Genomic DNA, 27031 nt, shown 5'->3' on the forward strand with positions numbered 1-27031 from the left:
TATTTTATTAAGTCTATTGGTTGACTTGGCCATGACGTGACGTGAAACACCAGAGGCGTTACAAGTGCGTTGCCGGCTTTTTGGGTGTTAGGAATTTAAGGGTTGTTGGGGAATCGGGGATTGGGAAGATTGGTACTTATGCAACGAAACACAACGCAAACATTGTTTCACATCGGTGTAATGTGAGGCCGCAGTATCACTCCGGACGAGCCGGCCCAGCAGTGCCGAAGCATAACTCTCGCACACTTATAATGTTATTTATCGTATTATATGTCTTGTGACACGAGCGGGGCTGCACCGACCCCGGCCGACATGCAAGAGGCGGGCACAGACGGAAATATCATTATAGATACCTTGTTAACTTATTATGTTTGCACGGTCGACGCAGTGGCTGGACAACTGGCTGCCGTGTAACATGTAGCTGGTTCGAGACTCCCGCACAGAGCAACTCTTTGTGTGATCCACAGATTGTTGTTTCGGGTCTGTGTGTCATGTGTATGTGAACTTGTATGTTTGTAAACGCACTCACGACACAGGAGACAATCCTAGTGTAGGACAACGATAAAAGAACTCTCTATACTTAGTGTAAACTGTTGTAGTTCGACTAGTTTAGAGAAATGTCAGGAGTGTCCGGCAGATGTCGCCGAGGGTAACTATGATGTCTGCACATTTTGTGTTACTTCCGTAAGTAATAGATCCGGAGTTGCGGACTGCCTAGCGGGTTTGCCAGGGCTCCGGCTCGAAGGCCAGGAATAGGAATGGGGTAGTTTTAGACAGTAAGAGTCTGACACTCCTTCTCGCCTCGCCCAAAGCGGGAGAAGTCATTGGATGATTTTACCCCCTCAAAAAATGGGGGTGAAATCATCCAATAACTCTCAGACACTGCACAGTTACACCACATTACATTACTACTACGTCGCGGTGCTATTTGAGTCTATTTCTATGGAAAAACATAATGGTGTTGACTCATCAAGTGTTGCTTAACCTGCGGTGTCACAGCTCCTCAGGTCGGACCCGGCCGGACATCCTGCAGCTGCCGGCGACATTGCGACACCACGCGACGCGGCGTCAGCAGCGACATGGCTCAGTCACCACTGTGTTGTACAGGATTGCACGGCACCACATGTATTGCTTGCGGACACACACGAGGCTTGGAGTGCCACAGCTACAGCCAGGTACACTGTACGGGAGTTCCGGGCTGGTCGAACTATTACAGGTGTATGTACTGATGTATATGTACCTATGTATACAGCGTGTAACAAAATACCCACTACAGTGGGGTCACTTGCTAATTACGAAACATTTCTTCTGTTAATCTGATCGCCTAGTACCTGTATCTATCTAATTTTGATGTTCGGTTTCTGGAATTTTATACATATATTGGAAAAACATGAGTTTAAAAAACCCTTCCCGTATCGTTTGTTATGTTATCTAGAAACCGTGCACTTGATATGTATACCCCCTTTTTGTTACACCGTGTATAGGTACAGTGGAGGAATCCATTTGAACCGAAGCAAAGTTTACGAGCGGGAGCAAATATGTCATTAATTCTACGTATATAACGTACCTAGAAGTGACGTCACGCGATATTTCAAATCGATATATCGTCGAAAATATTTGTTTCCGTAAGAAAATAAAAAATACGCGTGTAATGTTTTAAAACAATCTACAAGACGGACATTGAAATAAGAATTAGGCACGCTTTCATTGTGGGTGCAATGTAACCAGTGTGGAGAGTGAGTCTTCCTTTAAAACTGTTACAGAATACACTAGCACTGTGTGGTTCTCCCATGTGCCTTCATGTTGACTGGACGATAAACATACTGGCAATCTTCATTTTATTTTAATGAAACACCTGTAAACCAGCAGACGTATCACCTGATGGTAAGCAATCGCCGCCGCCCATGAACACTTACAAGTGCGTTACCGGCTTTTTGGAGGTTAGGAATTTAAGGGTTGTTGGGGAATCGGGGATTGGGAAGATTGGGAAGGGGGTAATTGGGCCTCCGGTAACCTCACTCACACAACGCAAGCGTTGTTTCACGTCGGTGTACTGCTCGGCCGTGGTATCACTCCGGTCGAGCCGGCCCAGCAGTGCCGAAGCATGGCGAGCCCACACTTAGTTAGATTGGAAACGTGGCAATTATCTAAATAGTTTAGTATAATGATGTAAAAGTAGTATCAGCAGTAATAGTGTTGATACACCCCGCGGCGACGGATGCGGCCGCGTTCCTATCTATAAGCTATGGTGTAAGTCAAACGTCAAACAACAACCGCGCGCCGATCCTTGTCGCGGCGCGCGCGTTACGTCACGCGCACTTTCTCCGCGCGCCGCTACAAGGTCACCGCGGCCGGCACCTGCGGTACAATGGGAGACTCACTACATGTTGCTTGTTACGTCACGCGGGCTGTATCAGTGTGGCGTGTCGTCAGTTCACTGCAAGTATTACACTACACGCATGTAATCAATGCTCGTACAATGTTTGTTTGTTTGATACGCTTTCTCACATCAAGTGCTGAACTGATTGAGATGAACTTTGCCATGGTATAATCGATGGAAGAATTTTTTTGAGGCTCCCTCGTTGTATGAGGCGAGGAGAAGTGTCAAGACTCCTACTGACTAAAAACCACTCCATTCCTACTCCTGCTCTTCGATCCGTAACTCCTAGAGCCCGTCAGGTCTTCCACGGCACCGTACCGGGCACTAGCCGTGCTGAATCCCGGCATGCTACCTTTGCTCGCCGTCCGCAGACCTGCACTCACGACATTTACTAAGATTTGAAGATGACTGTCCCATTGGTCGAGTAATCGCAATTGCGACTGCCGGGCAAGGGGTCTCGGGTTCGATTGCCGGGTCAAGCAAAGTATTTTTGGACTTTATTCGATTTTTCGAATATTTCTCAGTAGCACGGAGTCTGGAATTGTGTCCAGTATATGGCAATAGGCTCACCCCCTATTACATGGGACTTATAACACAAATGGGTGTACATTGTATAGCGGCATTACGTGCCGTAATGTGCACCTCTGCCTACCCCTTCAGAGATAAAAACCGGCCAAGTGCGAGTCGGACTCGCTCATGAAGGGTTCCGTAGCAGCAAGTAGATGACATAATATAAAAGTTATAAAATAACTTGGTTTTACATAGTGTTTGTATGAACGACAAAGTTTTATTTGCGGTTTTGGAAAATGTTTTATTTCTTAAAAACTAATAATGATATCTGGTTCAAACCAATTTTCGTTGTTAGTTTCTATTGAAATCTACAGCATATATTTTTTTTAGTTTTCTCACTCTCTTATTTTAAAAGTTAGAGGGGGGGACACTCATTTTTCCACTTTGGAAGCGTCTAACTTTCAAACGGTTGATTTTGACGAAAAATGGTTTTAGGAACCTTAATGTCTTTTTTAAAGACCTATCCATAGACACCCATCACGGCTATGTCAGCTGAAAAAAAATTTTTTTTGAATCAGTTCCATGTATGGAGTGCCCCCCTTTAATTTTTAAATTTATTAATTTTTATTCAAAATTCGAATAGCGGTTATTGAAATACATCATCCTACAAAGTTTCAACTATGTAGGCCCAACAGTTTCGGAAATAAATGGCTGTGACATACGGACGGACGGACGGACGGACGGACGGACAGACAGACATGACGAATCTATAAGGGTTCCGTTTTTTGCCATTTGGCTACGGAACCCTAAAAAGCGTAACGTTGCACATTGAAGATATCTACAGATAAAGAAAAGAAATTAACAAATGATTGAAAAAGAAACATTAGCTGCGTTCATCATCTCGCCGGCTGTGCTACCTCGAAGCAGTTTGGTAAAGCCCTGACCTACAGACACGCGGCAGTGCTAACTATCCTCTCCATACATACACACACATATACATACATACATACACACACACAGTCGCTAATGTGTTGCGCACACTCCATACAGTGCGTGTATGAATGGACGCGTAAACAAAGGAGCAACTATGTCTCTATTTACTTCATACAATAATAATGTGAGAGTAAAGTGGCGACACTCGGTAATGACCCGCCGTAACGAGGTGCCGGACAGTGGACAGTCCTATGTGTGGAGTATTCAATTAGCTGCTGATTATCATGGGCTTACAGTTTAGTTCAAAGGTTCCGTAGTCCGTACTAACGTCTTCAAATAAATTACATACATAGCTTTTTTTAAGGAAGGAAAATCATCCAATTTGTATATTATGTTCTCCCGCCTTGGGCGAGGCAAGAGGTAGTGTCAGACTCTTACTGACTAAAAACCACCCCGTTCCTACTCCTGCTTTTCGAGCCGGAGCCCCGGTAACCTGCTAGGTAGTCCGCAGCTCCTATTTTGACTTTCAAGAAAAGAGCGTAAGTATTCCTTTTTAAAAGGTCGGCAAAGGACCTTCACGCGACTGCTCGCCGCTTGCATCTAGTAACATAATCTTCTATCTATACTAAGCTAAGCTAGGTAACTTAGTATTCTGTGTGTTCTGTGTATAGTCTGTGGATCTCTAGCCGCTGCAGTGTGAAGGTCTCCCGCCCCATTGTCCACACAATGGCCCATCGCTGGACAATACAACGCTCGCCCCGCGGCGTCACTCATTGCGCGCGAAGTGTGTCGCATTCCTCCGCGATTAGTAAATACGGCGGCTGCCTGCAGTACGCGGATGTGGCGGATGTGGCGGATGTGTTCGCTTTCTCTCGGCCGGCGATGTGTCGCGAGTGACGCCATCGCAGTCATCTGTCAAACATGTGGACATTTGTCGTGACCCGCGCGAGTGGATCCGCGGGTACCTACATGTCCTGTGTATTTTTTTATAGTATAAGCCGGTAAACGAGCAGACGGATCACCTGATGGTAAGCAATCGCCGCCGCCCATGGACACACGAAACACCAGAGGCGTTACAAGTGCGTTGCCGGCCTTTTAGAGGGTAGGAATCTAAGGGTTATTGGGGATCGAGGATTGGGAAGATTGGCAAGGGTTTGGGTCTCCGGTAACCTCATTCACACAACGAAACACAACGCAAGCGTTGTTTCACGTCAGCACGTGCAAAACACATTTTTGTACAGTTAAAAGTATAGCTAAATGCAGATAGCACGTAATATTAATTTGAGTATAAACTCTAAACAATATAAGTGTCACATTAAAGATTACGCCTGTTTATCTACAACGGGGCCGGCAGTGGCGGTCGTTTTATTGCGGCCATTACTCGGTAGTTACCTGTGTAGTGTGTGACAAGAAATAAACTAATTACCATCCACCGCACACTAGAGCAGGGATGGCGAACCATTGGTGGCACGGCAGTGACCACTACACATATAAACTGACAATGTCTCTATTTTCAATTGGATGTGTCTACTACTGTAGGTATCTAAGTATACTGCGATGACTGCTTACCATCAGGCTAACTGTAACGTACTTCAAGCTTCCTTGTGCGAACAGCTAGGGAGTGGAACTCCTTGCCGGAGTCTGTGTTTCCTGATGGGTATAACCTGGGTGTCTTCAAGGCCCGAGTGAATAGGTTGCTTATGGGCAGACGTGCTCCATCGTAGGCCGCATCATCACTTACCATCAGGCGAGATAGCGGCCAAACGTCGACCAAATATAAAAAAAAAGTTGCTACTGATCAATACTTCGATAGCAAGTAGAATAACAAGTACTTACCTAATCATTATTTGATGTTACTTACACCTTTTTTTTCAAGGGGGGGAAAATCATCTAATGACTTTTTGAGAGGGAGTGTCAGACTCTTACTGACTAAAAACCACTCCGTTCCTACTCCTGCTTTTCGAGCCGGAGCCCCGGTAACCCGCTAGGCAGTCCGCAGCTCCGCACCTACGACCTCAATACACATTATTTTTCAAAGCAACTGGTATATAAATTATTATATGTGAAGGTTCCCCATCCCTGCACCAACACTAGGCAATGTGTTACCACACCTACAATTGTTAAGGATTTCATCATCAACAAAAAACAACCCATAGGTATCAAACAGACACACTAGAACAATGCGGGATGACCAATCCGCTAATGTAGTACCAAGGCCCCCATTGTACCACCGCGGGTGACATACAATACATACTCCGCGCGGTGGGCGCTCGCTCTGGTGGCGGCGAAGGTTTGTGCCGACTCCTCGCCCGGCCCCAGCAGCCTCTACTGGTCTCACTGACTGCACAATGGCCGGCACTCGCCTATCATTATATTGTCAGTCAACAACTTGATGGCATCGTGCAGCGTATGCGCACTGTCGGCCTTTTATAAATGTGGAATTACGATATTTGGATAACTAGTACATAAACAGGTTATGTATCAAGTCAAAATTATTTATTTCAAATAGACCGGGAAGACACATTTGAATGTCAAAGCAAATATTATAATATTAAAAAGCAAAATGTCTGTCTGTCGGTCAGTCCTCTAGTGAAGCTATTTGTCCGGTCCAAAGAGTTGGTTCCTAAGGAGAGGAACGAGCAACGAGTCAATTCTCTACATCCCTCATCCGTCAGTTTCCTGCGACTGTGGAGATACTCCGTCAATGCGTCTCACTCTCTCCCAACACATCTTTACTCGCTCTGCACTGTAGTTGTGTAATTAACAATGCAATATTGCATAAATTACCGGCGTCACACCCGCAACACACATGTATTACGTCCGACGCGACGCGGAAATGGCCCGCACTCGACAATGGCCCACTTACACTTGTGTGGTGGGTACACACGACACATTGTCCCGCAGTGTCAATATTACGCGGGTTTAGAGAAATCTGTCAAACAGTGACATACAGTATGGTGTTACGTCAGCTGTCAGCTGTCATGTGTCGCTGACGAGTGACGTAACGCCAGGAATGTACTGGGTGCGTGCTATCGTGTCATGTATCGTGTGCTGGGTGCGATGTGCGATCGTTGCGACACCTGCATCAGTAGGCCGCTATCACATACAAGTACTCATCATTATCATTATACTTGTTCTCATTTAAACTCGTTGACAGTGGAGTTGCAACATGAGCAATCCGCCCATCACATACTCTGGGAGTGTGGTCTCTGGCAATCTGAGCGTAACACTATGTTGGATAATTTAATTGTTTCATCAGGTGTAGTCTATTATACGGACCTTGTGGAGTCTAGAACGAATTTCCGTGCGTTTAGGCGTTTTTGCCATACCTATTATTGGAAGCAAGTATGTTGTATCTACTGTAGATCCTGGCTTACAGGAGTTGCAGCGGTGTGGGAGGTTGTGGCGGGCTTGTCCCTTTTAAAAAAAAAAAAAAGTACTCATCATCAGTCCTCAATAGTCCATACCAAGCAGGTACTTACAGAGAGCGTCCTAGATGGCCTAGGCCCTTGATCCGGAGCTGCGGACTACCTAGCGGGTTTACCGGGGCTCCGGCTCGAAAAGCAGGAGTAGGAACGGGGTGGTTTTTAGTCAGTAAGAGTCTGACATGCCCTATCACCTCGCCCAAGGCGGGAGAAGACAGTGGATGATTTTCCCCCCTTAAAAAAAGGCCATAGGCCCTAAGCACCCTAGGCCTTCATAGACGCCTCTAATTTCAATTGGCGCGGCTGCCACGCTATGGGCAGTTGCTGCTCCGCACCAGGGGCCTACTCCGGTTCTCAAATCCGAAGTTTCGTTCAATCTTCGGCCGTAGGTTTTATTGATTTACTAATAGAATTACTTGAAATAACGTTTTATTTTTAATTTCATATCAAAACCTATTTATTTATCTTCATTTCATTCGTTCATTTTTGTTCACAAAAGTTCGCAATAAATAAATTTAGGATTATAGGAATGGATTATAAGATATGCAATCTGCGAAGTTTTTTCGTTCGTTCGTTGAATTAGAGTAGGCCCCCTTAAGCCCTGAAGCTATACACCGGCACCGTCACCATTTCGCCAATTTGTGTCATTAGCTACTGATTTTTTTTCGGGAATCGAAATGAGACCATTGACTCGGCAGTCTCGCTGCCGACCACTCAACCAGCGAGACAACTACTGGCGAATGCTTGCATCTTGCTTACATACAATTAAAACTGTCCACGTAGTAACAATACGCTAGTTTCCTACTAGTCAAATTCAATACCTTTTTCGAAACGTCAAAAACGATATTTTCTATGAACTTTGTATGAAATACTCTATTATGACGTCATCAGATTTTTACGTCAAATAGCAGACTTATTTCTAGAAATTAGACTTATTTCTAGCTAGAAAAAATCGAAAATTAAGTAGTTCATCAAATTGATGAATGAGAGTGTGATTATTTTTGAATATTTTATCGCATTGAAAAGTTGTAATAATTTATTTATGACCGAGGATTCTACCCACTTGTAGCCCACCCATCGTCATTTGTAGGTTGCATGCATTCTATTTTATTCATCCCACTCTAAAATTGTCTCCTGTATCGTATGTACGTTTACAAACATACAAGTTCACATACACATGACACACAGACCCGTAACAACAATCTGTGGATCCCGATGAACCCGCTACACATTTCACGGCAGCCAGTTACCCAGTCACCGCGTCAATCGTGCAGTGTAGTCCAACTCATTATAATTGATGTTCCGACTCGGGCTTCGAACCCGCACCACAGCTGTACCAAATGTAAGAGATGGGTAAAGTGAATGTATTATAATTTATTACCTACAGCTACACATTAGTTATGTAACCAATATCTTATTTTAGACATCCGCGAACGCGAATACTGATTTAGTAATTTGGACCACTTTGTCTTATTAATTATAATCAAATAAAATGTTTGAAAAATATTCAAAAATATGAAAATGACAATTTATTTTTATTCCTAACGGTGAACCTAAATTATTCTCCTCCAAAATTAAGTTTTTTATATGTTACTAGGGACCCGCTCCAGCTTCGCATGGGTGCAATGGTAATATATTATGCATGTATTATACATAGAAACCTTCCTCTTGAATCACTATCTATTCAAAAAACCGCATCAAAATCCGTTGCGTAGTTTTAAAGATTTAAGCGTACAAAGAGACATAGGGACAGAGAAAACGACTTTTTTATATTAAATGGGTCGACGTTTGGCCGCTATCTCGCCTGATGGTAAGTGATGATGCGGCCTACGATGGAGCACGTCTGCCCATAAGCAACCTATTCACTCGGGCTTTGAAGACACCCAGGTTATACCCATCAGGAAACACAGACTCCGGCAAAGTATTCCACTCCCTAGCAGTTCGCACAAGGAAGCTTGAAGCGAAGCGCTTCGTGCGAGTGGGTGGGATATCTACCATGAAGCGGTGACGCCTCGCCGATTGTCTTGTGGTTCGATGATGGAAAGGACTAGGAGGAATTAAGTTGTGCAAATCTTTGACTTTGTTTTACACTATGTAGTGATATGAATTTACCTTTTTGTAATGAAAACTTTAATTATTTTTATGATGTTTATTTTCGCGTAAAACATTGCGAACGCGAATATTCGTTACATCACCACCACAGAGTATAATAATATCGCGTCATAATGATATATGTGTGGAATGTTCCGGCAACATATACATATATTGTATTATAATTAGAATATCTAAACAAGCGAAATATGTGGATTGTCCAAACAAGTGATTGTATAACTGCTAGATAAACTAATGTGAAACAATCACAAATTCATTAAATACCCCCTCAAATAGACAGAATATTCATCCATTATAATATCTGAATCCCAACTATGTAGGTATTACAAACATTTTAATAATAGTGGATGCAAAGCCAAACATTACAACAATGCCATGTCCGACCCGGGAATCGAGCACGAACCGTCGCACTTGGCATTGTAACCTTCGTACCAAAACAATGCCAGTATTGCCCGACCTGGGAACTGAACCGGAGACTTCGTGTTCAGCTATCCGGGTCAGCAGCCCTGGCACGCGCTGGCACCGCACACAGTACACAGTACACAATACACAGAGTACACATGTGTGTGTGTGTTACGTAAAGTTGAGTAAAAATATCTCCAAAGTCAATTTGTGTATGAATTATAAAACGACGCGAGTTCAAACCATTTTCTAAACTAATATTACACGCGCGAGCTTTGCAAGCCCCTCTTCCCGCGCCGAGCCGCCGCAAACTGCACCGTAACACGTGCACACAAGGTGGCAAGTCGCGTGCTCTCATCTCAGGCTGTATAGGAAGTGGCAGCCCACTTTCTTCTCGACATCTCCGGCGGAGAAGTGAACTCAGTCCGAATCCTTCACTCCTCACAAACACACGCGCACACAGACAGACATTAACATCCGACCTCCTCGGACAGGCTGAACGGACGCGTGCCTGTGTCATCATTAACGTGAATAAAAAAATAAATTTAAGAAAAATAAAGCCATATTTATTTTCCCGCGGAATGCAGTGAGGTGCGCGTCGTGTGTCGAGTGTATCGTACGATCGCCGCGAATTATTGTAATTTATTATTAAATTAATTGTTGTAACTATAACATATTGTTGTTGATTATTATTTATTAATACAGTAGTTATATGTCGCGAGTGCGCCCCGCGACCGCGAGTGACACTGTGGGATAACGCGCGGCCTGCGCTGCGAGACAACATGGTGAGTCCTCTATTTATTTATTTATTTAATAACTTAGCTTTATTATTGGAAACACAACTACCCTAATTCAACATTATTTCTGAAAGTTTTCTTAAAGTTTCACGCTTCTGACGTCAGATCCGATAGTTTTAGGCGTCAATGTTTCTCTCAAAAAACTAAGCGTAATTATTATGCGAGAAAAATGTACAAAACATAACGAACGAGTGATTTATTGTGATTTTTACAACATTTCATTGTATTGTGCAAGTTAATTTTAAATGAAAAGTTAATTTTACCTAGGCTATTGCTTTATTTTGGTCGCAAAATATGAAAGTCGGAAGATGCATTAATTCCACCAATCAGAAGATATCATCATTTAATTATTATAAACTTGCTGATTTGGCGAAATTCGTACCGCCTCAAACATTTTTCTCACCTTTTGAACCATCCCCTAGACTTCCACAAATAATTCAAGACCAAAAATTTCCCAAATCGGTTCAGCCTTTCTCGAGATTTAACGAGACTAACGAACAGAATTTCATTTTTATACATAAGATTAAATATTAGCTAACATTAAGCGTACATTATTTATAAATGTTATAAATGAGTAAAATGCCTCTCGGCCATAGAAAGTGAACAATAATATAACAATATCTACAACGAGCGAATGCTTGCAATGTAAATGAGATATACTAAACTGTCTAATTACTGCTTAGCATAAGTACGTGCGAGCAATTACTTTAATTAATCAAATTACACGCTGTTTGGAAGCTCACTGCCTTGCAGCCGGACGCCATTACTGTGGTACCGCATTATAATAAATGAGCGCTCATCTCACATCTACATATACATACATATATCCACCTGCGGCTTTACCCGTGGCACTCAATACTTCACTTCAATTAAAAGCTTTCTTAAAAATCACTCTACCCACAGATGAAAATCGCATCAAAATCCGTGCAGTAGTTTTGAAGTAATAAACAAAAAGTGTTCGTTGTGAACAACAGAACAGTATTGTTGTGTAACTTAGCTCCTATTTGTCAATGTACAGATAACTTTTGTCTGTTACATTAAGGTTCGCCAACTCTGGCTCAACTCTAGCATGACTCCTTTAATAGGAATGATGACTGGGTCAAGAATAAATTATTACAACTTTTCAATACAATAAAATATTCAATAATAATCACACTCTCATTCATACATTATTTTGATGAACTACTTAATTTTCCATTTTTTCTAACTGAATTCTTAGAAATATGTCTGCTATTTGACGTCATAATAGAGTATTTCATACAAATTTCATGGAAAATATCGTTTTTGACCTATCGAAAAAAGTATTGAATTTGACTAGTAGAAAACATTCCTATTGTACGCACGAAGCTGTGCGGACGAGATATATACTTCGTGTAAACCAGACACATATTGCCGTGCACTGTATAGTACTGCAGGTATACTGCAGCTACTGGTGTTGTAGTACTGTAGTACTTACTTCTTGTATTATAGAGCCACGTGCTTACAGTGTCACAAGCCGGCTGTAATTTTAATATCATGCCTTTACTAGAGGGATTTTACTGGGCTTTTTTCAGTTTTTCGACAATTTCTCAGTAGTAGCACGGAGTCTGGAATTGTGTCCAGTAAATGGCAATAGGCTCACCCCCTGTTACACGGGACTTATAACACAAATGGGTGTACATTGTATAGCGGCATTACGTGCCGTAATGTCCACCTCTGCCTACCCTGTCGGGGATAAAACACCATGCACATACACAATGAAACACGCACTCTTCACTATACTGCCTCTGAAATACTTGTCATTAAACTACGTTTGAAAAAACCGACTTTAACTTTTTGTATGTAAATCCTGCTCCTACTAAGAGTTACAAACAGTTTTCTCAAAACATCATCTAAAACGGTCAAACCGATCGCGAGATAATCGCGAACAAACATACCTACATACATACACAAACTTAAAACCTCCTCCTTTTTTGAAGTCGATGTAAAATACTCGCCCATTATAAATTCGACGCAGTATATAATAAGTATCGGAAACTCATCGACATAAATAAACATTGTAAATATCCCGTCTCACGGTCTAATAATAGAATAAGTATCCCGATTACTACAACAACATCGATTAGCATTGTGACCACATATTGGTCAGACACACGGTCGCCTCTCCAGCCTGCAGTAGGTACTGCGCAGCATCACAGCTCGCGCTCGTCTCACTGAGGCGACAACTTGACACTTTCTCCCACATTTACATATATTTGCATACCGACACACACACACACAGTGTGGTGCTGAAAGGGAAACCAGTTTGTCGACTCCGTGGTGCTGCGGTGCTATAGTGACGGCGGTGGATGCCTAGTACTGGGTGCGGTGATTGTATACTCGTCTCCGTATACGTCGTACTTCGTTATTATAGTTTTACTGCTCATTAGATGATCCTAAATAAAATGGGATACAAAAGTTAGCCATTATTTCTAAGTTCGAAATCTTCCCAATCCCCGATTCCCCAACAACCCTTAAATTCCTAACCTCCAAAAGGCCGGGTACGCACTTGTAACGCCTCTGGTGTTTCAAGTGTCCATGGGCGACGGTGATTGCGTACCATCAGGTGATGTGTCTGCTCGTTTACCGGCTTATACCATAAAAAAAGTATCCTGGACGCTTGACTCTTGAAAAAATCTCAATGTCAATGCCATTTCAATCCAATAATTACTCTATATCAAAACTATACAACCACAATCATAGCTGTTACGATAGCATTCGGAGTACGGAATATAACTAACTCAATATCCACGCAGTAAGATGCAATGGGCATTAGTTTAGCAACTCAAGAGTACGACACAATCGGAATTGGATTCAAGAGTAAGCCCTCCTGATCTGTATAAGACTGCACAAATAATATTACTAAGCACCTCGGTCATTGGACGTTGTTCGAGAGTATGATCACAATGCCTTTAGTGTTGCTTGCTGTATACAATTATTGGCTCTTCCCCGTTTCCACGATCAGGTGCAAAATAAGCCTCGTCTCTTCCGGCATTTCCCCTACAGAGATGACTGGCACGATACCTTGCTTCCTGCCCCCCCCCCCCCCCGTATAGGAACAGATGAGAAACCTCCACGGAGAGACAGTCTCCACTAATTGCGCCAGTAATGAACAATTAGCTCGACATGTGAGCGCTTCCTATTTCCGCGCACTCCACATCGGCAGGTGTGTGCCTTTCTCCGACACACACACACACACGTGCCTAGTTAATGCAATAAATCTAATCTGCAGCTAAAATGTTTTAGCTATAGTTACCTAACACTAACACTAGTGTCGCGCCCCGGTTTCGCGCAGTCACTATTTCCTGTCTTGATTTTACTATAAGACGAGTTAAGCTAACATTTGCCCGCGACTTTTACGTCCATTAAATGTTCTTCCGGGTGTCTGTATATTCTGGTTCTTGTGAGGAATTTGAGAATATCTTCTCCCATAGTGTTCCCCAATAGTCCTCAAGGAACTAGTGTCACAGCTTCAGCTCCAGACCTTCATTAGCGCAGCTGTTCTTCTGTGTGATCCAAGGAAATACTTCCTACTTCCCAAGTTACACACTACTTCTTTCATCAATTGTATTGTGAACCTGATTGAAAAAGAGTAACCTATGGAGTTTCTTGCTCGTTCTTCTACATAGGAATCTACACTTTGGAACGAGCAAATAGACCAACTAGAGGACTGACCGACAGACTGACGTTATTAATATTATTATATTTGCTTTGACGTGCAAAAGTGCCTTCCTGGTCTATTTGAAATAAATAATTTGACTTCCATCCTGACCTATTTGTTTGCATAATTTTAAACAAGAATCATGTTTGTCGGTCGTCTCTATTTTTCATGCTATAATCCAGTAAACGAGCTGACAGATCACCTAATGGTAAGCAATCGCCGCCGCCCATGGACACTCGAAACACCAGGGGCGTAACAAGTACATTGCCGGCTTTTTGGGGGTTAGGAGTTTAAGGGTTGTTAGGGAATCGAAGATTGGGAAGATTGGGAAGGAAAGTAATCGGGCGTACGGTAACTTCATTCACACAACGCAAGCGTTGTTTCACGTCGGTTTTTCTGCTCGGCCGTGGTATCACTCCACTCATTTTGAAGCATGGCTCTCTCTATCAAGTTGCCTAGTACAGAAGGCACCGCTGCCCGGACCGTGCCCTTCAAAACTCCGGCGTGATGTAGTACGTGCGGTGGCGGCAGTAATGCTGCGGTTACACAAGCCAGCCGCAGCTGAACTTGACCGCGCCGCGCTGTGCTGGGAACACACCGACACACTGATGTAATGAGCTCTAATGATGCTGTCATATAATATAAGTGTAACATAACTGGGTAATTGGGCTGATACATATAATACTCTGTGCAACACTATGTTAGATAATTTAATTGTTTCATCAGGTGTAGTCTATTATACGGACCTTGTGGAGTCTCGAGCAAATTTCCGTGCGTTTAGGCGTTTTTGCCATACCTATTATTGGAAGCAAGTATAACAGCTCACGCATAGGACCCATTTAGTATTTAGTTTTAAGTAAAATTTCCGTGGTGCTTGGCGACTGGGCTTCTCCCAGTTGTGCAGTCTCTTTTGTGCCTTAAGGCTTAAGTCATTCTGTCTCCTGCATTAAATTCACCGAGGGAAGTGGAAACTATCGTTTTCTTTTTCTTCTTCTCTAATAATATTTTCTGATTTATTTCGTTGCGGGATCCAAGACAGTCATTCATGTCCCTGAGACGTTGGACTTCAGTGTTCCGGTGTTTGCATGGTTGTATTTGGCAGGCTTGTCCCAAAAAAAAATTCTGTGTCGAAGTATTTATATAACACGAGTATAAAGCAAGGAGAGCATTTCGTCAGTAGACACAACCATGCAAACACCGGAACACTGAAGTCCAACGTCCCAGGGTCATGCATGACTTTCTTGGATCCCGCAATGAAACAAATCAGAAGATATTATTAGAAGAGAAGAAAAAGAAAACGATAGTTTCCACTTCCCTCGGTGAATTTAATGCAGGAGACAGAATGACTTAGTGACCAGTCGTACTCATAGTATGAATAGTAAAAAAATATGTTCAATGTGAAACGAAGACTTCTCTCGACTCATGTTATGATGAGTTGCTTGAAGTTAATAGTCGATACGATATACGACATAAGTTAGAAAGTTTGTTTGTTTAGATATTAATTTGTCCGTCACTCACGCTGAAACTACTAAACGGCTATTGATGTTTGGTATACAGACAAGGTATGAACTGACTTGGGTAATAGGATAGTGTTTATCCCACGAGAATGCAAAAGTCAAAATTATTTATTTCAAATACACCAGGAAGGCACTTTTGAACGTCAAAGCAAATATAATAATATTAATAACGTCTGTCTGTCGGTCAGTCCTCTAGTTGCTCTATTTGCTCGTTCCAAAGTGTAGATTCCTATGGAGAAGAACAAGCAAGAAACTCCATAGGTTACTCTTTTCCAATCAGGTTCACAATACAATACTTGGTTAAGCTGACCACTCATCTGCAGTTGAGAGAAATCATAACAAACTCCGATTGGGTTCAATGTCTCGTCTCGTGCAGTATGGAGTTTCTACTTTCCATACCGTCACTAATACTGGGCCCTTATGTGCGCGCCGCACGCACACACACACACACACACACACACACACACTGACCTTGTCACACACAGCTGCAGACACACATACACAGACATAATATGTATATTGTTAACTAAAATACCAACAGCGGGTGACAGTCCACTGCTGGACTACGAGCCTCCTCTACATAAGAGGGTTTGCCATAATCTCCGCAGGCAGGCGGGTTGGAGATCGCAGTGTAAAAGGTTCAGGTTTATCAGAGAGCGCTGCTGCACGGTCTCTGTCTAATGTGTAGTGTCTTAGTCGGGTATATGACACCCGCGGGAAGAGTAGAGCTGGAATTATACAGAGAGATGCGACAGGCAGTCTTCATATTTTTTTTAAACGTTGCCATACTGTGATTTCTTCCTGTGTCGTGGGTGCGTTTACAAACATACAAGTTCACATACACATGATACACAGACCCGGAACAACAATTTGTGGATCGCACAAAGAGAATCGAACCCGCTCCACGTTGTGTAGAAGCCGGTTACACAGCCACCGCGCCAACCGTGCAGTCAAACTAGCTAGATACATCGTTGTCCCACTTATATCTCATCTGTTTCGTTTGGCAAATTATACTTTTACCCATAACCGTCACTTTCTGCGCGTCACACACGTGCCCGCGCCGAGAATCGAAGCCGCGACCAATGCGCGCGATGTTGTGAAACACGCCAAGTGCACACAATGACAATTAGACGCGCGCTACTTACCGCCGACACTAGCGCCACCTACCACTATACTTCTATTTCATTCACAGAATAATAATTAGCCACTCGCAGCGTACCTACTTATCTAGTGCTTATTAAACTCTATCTAACTGTTAGGAAGCCGAGCTGCGGACTACCTAGCGGGTTTACCGGGGCTCCGGCTCGAAAAGCAGGAGTAGGAACGGGGTGGTGTTAAGTCAGTAAGAGTCTGACACTCCCTCTCACCTCGCCCAAGGCGGGAGAAGTCATTGGATGATTTTCTCTCCTTAAAAAAACTGTTAGGTAGGAAGCTAGCGTTGCATCGGTAACAACGCGCTGCACCATGGGCACCTAGAACCCACAACACTAGAGTCACTATTCATCCATTGCCAACCATTGAGGGGGGGGGGGGGGTGCAAGGATTGGTTCCTTGGTAATCTCACACAACTCAAACCGTTTATCTATGTATATCCTAAGTAAGCTGCTTTTCCACCAGAGATGTGCTATGCTACGTTGCTGTGGATGCGTTTGGCCTCCACCAATCATATTCATTGGTACACATAGCTTAGCACTGGTGGAAACGGACTTAGCTAAGCTATGTTCTATGGAAAGATGCATGCTATGGATACTATCGATATGCGCATCTTTCTCGCACAGCTACATATCTTAAGTATCGCTGAAAAAGGACATACAGTTTCACAGCTTTAGCTATTACATCTTCGCATAGCTACATAGCAGATATCTGGTGAAAAAGAACCCTTAACCTCCCAACATTAGCCTAGCATTGAATATATTGCTACTTCTATTTTAAGGGGGGAAAATCATCCAATGACTTCGCCCACCTCCTGCCAGGCGATAGAAAGTATCAGACTCTTACTGGCTAAACAGCACCCCACTCCTACTCCTGCAAGGCGCCGGAGCCCCTGCACCCCACTAGGTCGCAAAGTATGAGTAATGACAATACATACATACATATCGCCACGCCTATAATCCCCGAAGGGGTAGGCAGAGGTGCACATTACGGCACGTAATGCCACTGTGTACACCCACTTTTCACAATTAATATTGTGAGTCCCATGTAATAGGTGGTGAGCCTATATACCGGGCACATTTCCAGACTCCGTGCTACTGAGAAATTTTCGAAAAACCGAAAAAAGCCCAGTAATACTTCGCCCGACCCGAGACCCCTTGCCCGGTAATCGCACTTGCAACCACTAGGCCAACGAGGCAGTCACTAATGACAATGGCATTGAGAAGTTCCTCGCTCTTGAGCTTGCCACAAACGTTCCCAGCAGTACTGTGTACTGAGAGGACAGTGTGTGCAGTGACAATGGCCTCTGTCGCCGTCGCCAGGTTCCCACACGCCGGCGGTGAATGTACAGACAATGGTATCAGCATAATGTGCGCGGGACGACCATTGTGCCCGTACATTGTTCAAGTATTTCGGTAATTCAATGGTTGGCGAAATTACTTTGTTTGTGCTGACAAACGGCCATCGCATGGGGCAGGAACTTAAGCGGCTTACTCACGTAACTGTTGGACGGAGAAACTCGACTAGCTTCAAGCCACGCTAGGGACCCATCCAGGCTCGGAGGCCTGATCCGGAGCTGCGGACTACCTAGCGGGTTTACCGGGGCTCCGGCTCGAAAAGCAGGAGTAGGAACGGGGTGGTTTTTAGTCAGTAAGAGTCACTCACTGACACTCCCTCTCGCTTTGCCGAAGGCGGGAGAAGTCATTGGATGATTTTCCCCCCTCAAAAAAAAAAAGCTTTCGGAGGCAGGACTTAATGGATGATTTCCCATCCATACAACAATTAGCGAGTCCCCCAGCTAGATGGAGTGACGGTATCCGCTGTGTGGCTGGCATTTGACTTGACTGTCACTTTCTAACATTATTTCACCACCGGTGAGGGAAAACATCGCGAGGGAACCTGGGCTTATTAATTAAAAAATATAAGTTTGAAATCGCCAACCCGCATTGAGCAAGCGTGGTGATTAATGCTCAAACCTTCTCCGTGTGAGAAGAGGCCTTTGGTCAGCAGTGGTCACTTATAGACTGTTGATGTGAAACACATACTAGCGTACCTACTTCATAGTTCGCTACATCCGCGGGGTCATTGCCCCCGTGTCAGACACCTGCGCATGCGTTACTTTCTTACGTTGAACTCCGGCGCAGTTCCGGCGCGACCTGTACCACTGTCACTGCTACACTTAGCGGCACGGAATGTGGCCCAAACATAAACAGACCGATAACAGGCGATTTTGTTATCGCGTATGAAAATTTCGAGTGGCAGTTTGTCAGGACATTAATGCTACTGTTAATTTAAGAGGATAAGCACAACAAAGTTCATTTGTTTATTTATTGTGACGGTTAACGTTAGTTTGCTATTGGAACGCAAAAGAACACGGGGAAGTTAAACTTCGATAATCAAATGATCGTGCTTTCAATCTTTATTGTTTAATTTTTTTCTTAATCTGCAATAATTAATGATGCCAAAACTGAAAAATAATGACCCTAAGTTCAGCTCAAGTTGCTCAAGCTGTCTTGCTTCGGAGCCAGAGGCGAACGCAGCGAGAGATTGCTGAAACTTTAAATGTACCGCGTACAACACTAAGATTCGCCTTGAAAAGAGACGACCAGACCGGCCTATACATAAGGAGACCAGAAATCGGTGGTTTTAGGTGTACATCAGCACGATATGACCGATTTATGGTTTTGGAAATTTGAAAAATCGGTTCCTTACCGCGGTTGAAATTCGGCAGCGACTACAAACGGCAAGAGGGGTCAACGTAAGTGAGCGGACAATAAGAAGGAGAATAGAGGAACAGAATCTGAGTGCTCGAAGACCAGCTCGAGGTCAAGAACTGCTCCGGCACCATCGTGTAGCTCGACTTCGATTTTCTCGCGAACACGCTAGTTGGACTCACGAGCAGTGGAGCAAAGTTCTGTGGACAGTTGAATGGTGAGTGGTCTTAAGACCTTGTAGGGACACAAATGCTGACTTTACTGATTGCGTTGAGTACGCTAGTTATAGAGCCAGTCAGTCAGTCGCTTGTAACGCCGAACCGTAGGCGCACGTAGGAAATATATCTACTGTGTTTCACGTATTACCATCTTATTCATTTAATCCCAAATCATTGACCCTGAACTTAATATATAGCAGTGATAAGTGGTGTAGTGTATAGGTACACAAAGACATTATACACAGACAAACCTACATTGGCGACCCCGACTATATCAGTGGACTGGGATTAAATTAGTATCGTTCGTGTGTTGTCGTCGCGGAACGTAGAGACTCGCAAAATGAACCCCGTGCATCCAGTATCCGTTCCTGCGCAGCCGCCTAGTGCTGTGAAAACTGAGGTCAGCAGCGGAGAAGAGAACTTAGCTTCAGTGACGGTATCGTCGAGAATTCCTGAGTTTTGGGTAGACAAACCACGCCTCTGGTTCGTGCAGTTCGAGGCCACGGTGTTTTCGCAAAAACTCAGCGATGCAGCAAAACAGAATTTGGTCGTAACAAAATTGAGCAAGAACGCTATTGAACAAGTTAGTGATCTGTTGCTGAACCCACCAGCCGACAATAAGTATACTAGCTTAAAGGACCGGCTACTGCAGGTGTTCGAAGAAAGCGAAGCCAGACAATTTCAAAAGTTGTTGGGAGAAATGGAGCTAGGTAGCCAAAAGCCGTCTCAATTATTAAGGCGCATGAGGGACCTAGCCCGTAAGAAAATTCCCGATGAAACGCTCAAAATTATGTGGTCAGGGCATCTGCCAGCGTCGGTGCGAGCAGTTTTAGCTGTTACCGAGGTCAGTGATCTGGAAAACTTGGCTATCGTGGCTGACAAAATAATGGAAACTACGCGGCCGATCGACGTGGCTGAGGTAGCCAGCACCAGCTCCACGTGGCAATCGGACGTCGTTTCTCAGATTGCTACGCTTACTCAAGAAATAAGGAACATGAGCTGGAGGAGCAGGGAGTCGCAGCGAGGTAGACAACAAGCACGTACCCAATCTCAAAATCGTGGCAGGAGCAAGTCAAGGGAGAGCCGAAGCCGTAATAACCCGGATTGGTTATGTTTCTACCACTTCAGATATGGAAAAAAGGCTGCGAAGTGCATCGATCCATGCAATTGGGAAAAGAAGAGTAAGTCGGAAAACTAAAGTTGGTGCAGTCGGCGGCGGACGGCTACACCAACTTCGAGAATCACCGTCTATGCGTAACCGACCGTAAAAGTGGTTACAATTTCTTGGTGGACACCGGAGCGAATATATCGGTAATACAAAAGAGGTCTGTGAGGGTGAGTCAATGTGATAAAATTAACAGTAATTATAAACTCTATGCGGCAAATGGTACATTAATTGAAACTTATGGTACGTGTACTTTGACCCTAGATTTTTTGTTGAGACGTCCCTACCGATGGACATTTGTTGTTGCGGATGTCAGCCAACCAATATTAGGTGCCGATTTCCTTAAGTATCATAAACTCATTGTAGATCTAAATAGGCGTAAGTTAATTGATTTAGTAACTAATCTTAATGCGGTAGCCTCTGTAATAATTAGTGATAGTTCAACTGCGATTCAAACGTTAGACAATAGTAACTCTTGGCATGAATTACTGCGTAGTTACCCTAACATAACTAAACCTGTATGCTATAATGAACCGCCTAAACATAATGTGTTACACTACATAGAGACCACGGGTGCCCCAGTATACGCTAAGGCGAGACCGTTGCCACCCGATAGATACGCGAGAGTAAAAGAAGAGTTTAAGGTTATGATTGAACTTGGTATTTGTAGGCCATCGAAGAGTGCGTGGGCTAGCCCCTTACACGTAGTACCAAAAAAAATGGCGATATTCGGCCTTGCGGGGACTACCGGCGCCTTAACGCAATTACCAAGCCCGATCGTTACCCCATACCACCCTTGAAAGATTTTACATATTTAATAGCAGGTAAGAAAGTATTCGCCAGGTTAGATCTTAATAGAGCATTTCATTTTATACCTGTGGCACCCGAGGATATTGAGAAAACAGCCATCATAACACCTTTTGGACTGTTTGAGTTTCCGCGTATGACCTTCGGGTTGAGAAACGCAGCTCAAACATTCCAAAGATTTATGGATTCGGTAGTGCTTAATGGTCTCGACTTTGTATATTGTTTTGTAGATGATTTAATTATAATGGCAAATGACGCAGAATCCTTAAAAGAACACTTGAAGGTTATTTTCTCTAGATTTAATGATTACGGTATAACGATTAATGTTAGTAAATGTGTATTCGGCGTAGATAAATTAGATTTCCTAGGGTATGAAGTGTCGGAACAAGGAATTCGACCTCTCGGTGAGAAAGTCCAGGCAATACAAGATTTCCCGAAACCGGAGAATGTGGAACAGCTGCGACGATTCCTAGGTATGGTCAATTTCTATAGATCACATTTACCTAATGCTATTTCGTATCAATCTGTGTTAAATAAGTATTTGCACAACACTAAGAAGAAGGACAAGACGAAGATCGTATGGTCAGAGGAAGCAAACTTAGCTTTTGAACAGTGTAAACGTAGCCTACAGGAAGCTGTTACATTGTTCCACCCTCTAAGAGAAGCCCCTTTAGCCTTGATGACAGACGCGTCCAATATTGGTGTAGGCGCGGTTCTGCAGCAAAAGGTAAGTAACATGTGGAAACCCTTAGGCTATTTTTCAAAAAAATTGACAGAGACCCAGATGAGATATAGCACTTATGACAGAGAATTGTTGGCTATATTTATGGCAATGAAACATTTCAGGAACATGTATGAAGGTAGGCCTCTGACAATTTTTACGGACCATAAGCCATTAATTTATGCATTCACTAAAAGTAACAGTAGTAGCGATAGTCCTAGGCGAGTTAGGCAGTTAGCTTTCATAAGCGAATTTACAACGGATATTCGTCATATTTCAGGCGAAGAGAATGTCGTTAGTGATACATTGTCGCGCGTAGAAACAATAACATGTCCCACGACGCTCGATTACCAGGAATTAGCATTGCGTCAGCTAGACGACGGCTACATTGCACAGGCTACACAGGAAAAAGGTGTCAGCAGTTTGCGTTTTAAACAGATTCGATTACCATTCTCTGAAAACCCTGTGTATTGTGAAATTTCTACCAATAATGCTAGACCTTATCTACCAGAGCAATTCCGGCGTGTAGCGTTTGATTCTATTCATCGATTAAGCCACCCCGGAATACGTGTTAGTAGGAAAATGATGTCACAAAGATTTTTTTGGCCTAATATGAACAAAGAGGTAGGCGCTTGGACCAAATCATGTATTCAGTGTCAGCGTGTTAAAGTTAATAGGCACAATAAATCACAATTAGGCGTATTTCCTAGAGTAAACCGGTTTGAGCATGTGCATATAGACATTGTAGGACCTCTACCTATAACTGCAGATGGATACAGGTATTGTATAACTATGATAGACCGTTTCACCGGATGGCCAGAGGCATTCCCATCCCGCGATATCTCAGCGGAAACTGTAGCTGAAATACTGTTCAATGGATGGATAGCTCGTTTCGGTTGTCCTGTTAAGCTTACGAGCGACCAGGGCAGGCAGTTTGAGAGCAGCTTATTTTGCCAACTAATGAAATACTTAGGGATCGACAAAATCAGAACAACACCGTACCATCCGGAAAGTAACGGCATGATAGAACGCTGGCATAGAGCACTTAAAGTGGCTCTTATGGCACGTCTGAATTGCAACACATCTTCGGTCCAGGAGCTCCCTGCACCTTTACTAGGTTTACGAGCAGCGATACGCAGCGATACCGGAGTAAGTGCAGCTGAACTAACGTACGGGAGAAATATCAGGTTGCCCGGCGACTTCTATGACGAGGTAAGTACAAAAATGTCAGATAGTGAATATATAGATAGGCTTAGGAATATAATAGGTAGTTTACGACCAAAGCCTACTTCTCACCGTACGTCGAAGTCCTTGTTTATTCACCCCGATCTAGATAAGTGTCAGATGGTGTTTGTACGTAACGATACGGTGCGGCGTTCCCTACAACCACCATATGACGGACCTTATCCAGTTGTAGAGCGTAAAGGTAAAGTTTATGTTATTAAAATAGGAGATAGAATAAGTCACATTTCGTTAGATAGGTTAAAACCTGCTTATGTATTGAACAATGACCCTATACAGGAGGATGATGCAATCCCCAAACGCACGACTAGTGGTAGAATTGTAAAAAAACCAATTAGATTTAATTCATAGTAACAATGTAAAATCATGTTTACCTTTTATATTCAAGCCAATAATCATTATTGCACTTATGTATGTTGAAATATTTGTAACTAGGTTAAAAAAATAACTGTATGGTGACTAAACATTTTTAATTATACGCAACGTAGCCTTAAGTTTATTTAAATTGATGTTTAATTTACCGTTGTGGCGAAAATAATTTCTTTTTAACATTCATCACCATCGTGAATACACGTATAATATATACCAATATTTATCCTTCAGTGAGCAAAATGGGCAGTACCCAAAGTAATACTAAAGAAAGTCAACATGTTAGTAACGAAACAGTGATTAACAATGTGTTAAACGATAAGATCCATACCTTCACATGGATAATGTTGGCGTTCGTAATTTTATCAGCGACCCTCTGTCTATATGTGATATGGAAACGTTGTTCGAAAGGTGCAAGGAAATGGGTCCAGAAAGAAATTGTTACTGTAGCTGGAGTTGTACCAACGGTTAAAGTGCATGCGATGCCTCAACAGCAGCAAGCACCTAATACCGTGGGGTACGCCTAAATGTAAAGGTATTCTATTTAAGAATGATGTTATCATAAAATAAACAAATAACTTCCTTTCATTATTGTTTTTAAAAATTTATTGTAATAATGTATTAGATTGAATAGTTATAATTAATAGTAAGTACATTTTATTTTGCTAACAGTGTTGTTATTGTAACGTGACGTCCACGGCGACCGGCGAGACTGCTGACTGGCAAATTGTATCACTTACACTCGATAACAGTACTCTTTGTAGATTGCTTAAGTTTCCAAGGTTATAACTTTAATAAATGCAATGATTTCAAATAGTATTTGGAAGTTCTTGATAAAATTTTTTTTTGGCAGGGGAGTACTGTAGGGACACAAATGCTGACTTTACTGATTGCGTTGAGTACGCTAGTTATAGAGCCAGTCAGTCAGTCGCTTGTAACGCCGAACCGTAGGCGCACGTAGGAAATATATCTACTGTGTTTCACGTATTACCATCTTATTCATTTAATCCCAAATCATTGACCCTGAACTTAATATATAGCAGTGATAAGTGGTGTAGTGTATAGGTACACAAAGACATAATACACAGAAACACCTACAACCTCCAAATGGCCGCGAACGTGTGTGAAGAAGGCAATGGGAGAGGTTTCTGCCAATAACGACCACACAAATCGTTTGTTTCCATGGTGGATCAGTTTTGGTTTGGGCAGGGATCTGTTCAGACGCACGCATAGAGTTGTCAGTCGTACCTGGTCGTCTAACAGCAGTGCGATACATTAGAGAGATCCTCCAAGAACACATTTTACCATTCGTGGCATTCCTCGGTAGCGAAGATTTCATTTTAATGCAAGACAATGCCTGAACTCATACAGGGATGATTACCTATCCGAGGTGAGAATCACGAAATTGGATTGGCCAGCACGAAGCCCAGACCTGAAACCCATAGAACATGTCTGGGACATGCTTAAAAGACGCATCCGATCCAGTCCCAACCCTCCAGAGACTATCGGTCAACTGAAAACCGCTCTGATGGCCGTCTGGGATGAATAACCCCAAATGGACATTAAAAACATAATCCACAGCATGCCTGACCACCTGCAAGCGGTCATCAGACCCAGGGGTGGAAATACCCACTATTAATTTTAAGTACCATAGCTTTAATTTGTAAATTTAATTTAAAAATCATTTTTTTAAAACTTCAATTTTCGTGCCTTTTCTGGTTTTGTACAATTTTATTAAAATTACCTCACTTTTTTGTTAATTAATCGTTAGCATATAAGATCTAAATAAACATTTAAGTTTTACAACAACAAAAAATACCTGTTTCGCTTTTCATTTTGATAATAAACAACATAACGTACTTGGGCCACTTTCCGTGCCGCTGAGTGTATGTTCTAAGTTCGATGCTCGCTCACATCCTTGTTTTTAAAAAAAAAACGTTGCCCCACATTAGGGTTTTCTCCTGTGTCGTGGGTACGTTTACAAACATACAAGTTCACATACACATGACACACAGACCCGGAACAACAATCTGTGGATCACACAAAGAGTTGTTCCGTGCGGGAATCGAACCCGCGACACGTTGCACGGCAGCCAGTTGCCCAGCCACCGCGCCAACTGTGCAGTCATATTTCTATACTAGGTATATTACTACCGGAGCTGCGGACTACCTAGCGGGTTTACCGGGGCTCCGGCTCGACAGGCAGGAGTAGGAACGGGGTGGTGTTTAGTCAGTAAGAGTCTGACACTCCTTCTCGCCGCGCCCAAGGTGGGAGTGGGAAATCATTAAATGATTTTCCCTCCTTAAAAAAAGGTATATTGGTAATTTATTACCATGTATCAGGAGTGGTGAGATGGTATTTCTATTCATGACCATAACATATCTACTCGCAGCCTACATAACTGCCTAGTACATATACTATAGCTTTCTACCGAAGAATGTGCCGAACAAACAACCAGTGTCTCTGTATATAGCTAGTGTGTAGATGTCGGTGAGATCGCCAATGTCCTTGTATAGCAGTATAGGATATAGGATGGACCTTCGAGACGCCATCGCCGAATATTTATAGAATTATAGAAAAGGAAAGTTCCGCCCACGCGCGCTAGCGACGGAAATATATACGTTTTGTTTATGATATAAGCCGGTAAACGAGCAGACGGATCGCTTCAAGCGGACAGATTAATTGAACCAACAAAACGATGTATAACCAAGTATTGTATTGTGAACCTGATTGGAAAACAGTAACCTATGGAGTTTATTGCTCGTTCTTCTCCATAGGAATCTACACTTTGGAACGAGCAAATAGAGCAACTAGAGGACTGACCGATAGACAGACATTTCTTTTTACCCGACTGCCAAGGAAGGGTTATGTTTTTCGCGCGTATCTTG

General features: G+C 43.0%; 2 protein-coding genes across 7 annotated transcripts in view; both read left to right on the forward strand.

The window, feature by feature from the left end:
* Positions 1-10168: 10168 nt before the first annotated feature.
* Positions 10169-27031, forward strand: part of LOC118280946 (nascent polypeptide-associated complex subunit alpha, muscle-specific form-like) — a 48826-nt gene continuing 31963 nt past the window's right edge. For all 6 annotated transcript variants that reach the window (XR_007706267.1, XR_007706266.1, XM_050700449.1 and 3 more), the window contains exon 1: positions 10169-10547. Coding sequence is in view for 4 of the 6 variants with exons in the window: in XM_050700449.1 (XP_050556406.1) it covers positions 10545-10547 (3 nt within the window). In the remaining 2 variants the exon portion in view is untranslated. The remainder of the gene's footprint in view (positions 10548-27031) is intronic.
* LOC126911756 (uncharacterized) lies at positions 19857-25130 on the forward strand. The gene has a single exon (XM_050700591.1). The coding sequence runs from the start codon at positions 20180-20182 to the stop codon at positions 21035-21037; it is 858 nt and encodes a 285-aa protein (XP_050556548.1). The 5' UTR covers positions 19857-20179; the 3' UTR covers positions 21038-25130.

This window comes from Spodoptera frugiperda, chromosome 19 (assembly GCF_023101765.2).
Source record: "Spodoptera frugiperda isolate SF20-4 chromosome 19, AGI-APGP_CSIRO_Sfru_2.0, whole genome shotgun sequence".
In the NCBI taxonomy this organism is placed as follows: domain Eukaryota; kingdom Metazoa; phylum Arthropoda; class Insecta; order Lepidoptera; family Noctuidae; genus Spodoptera; species Spodoptera frugiperda.

Coding starts and splice junctions, on each gene's coding strand:
- LOC126911756 (XM_050700591.1), top strand. CDS start 20,180: ATGAACCCCGTGCATCCAGTATCCGTTCCTGCGCAGCCGCCTAGTGCT.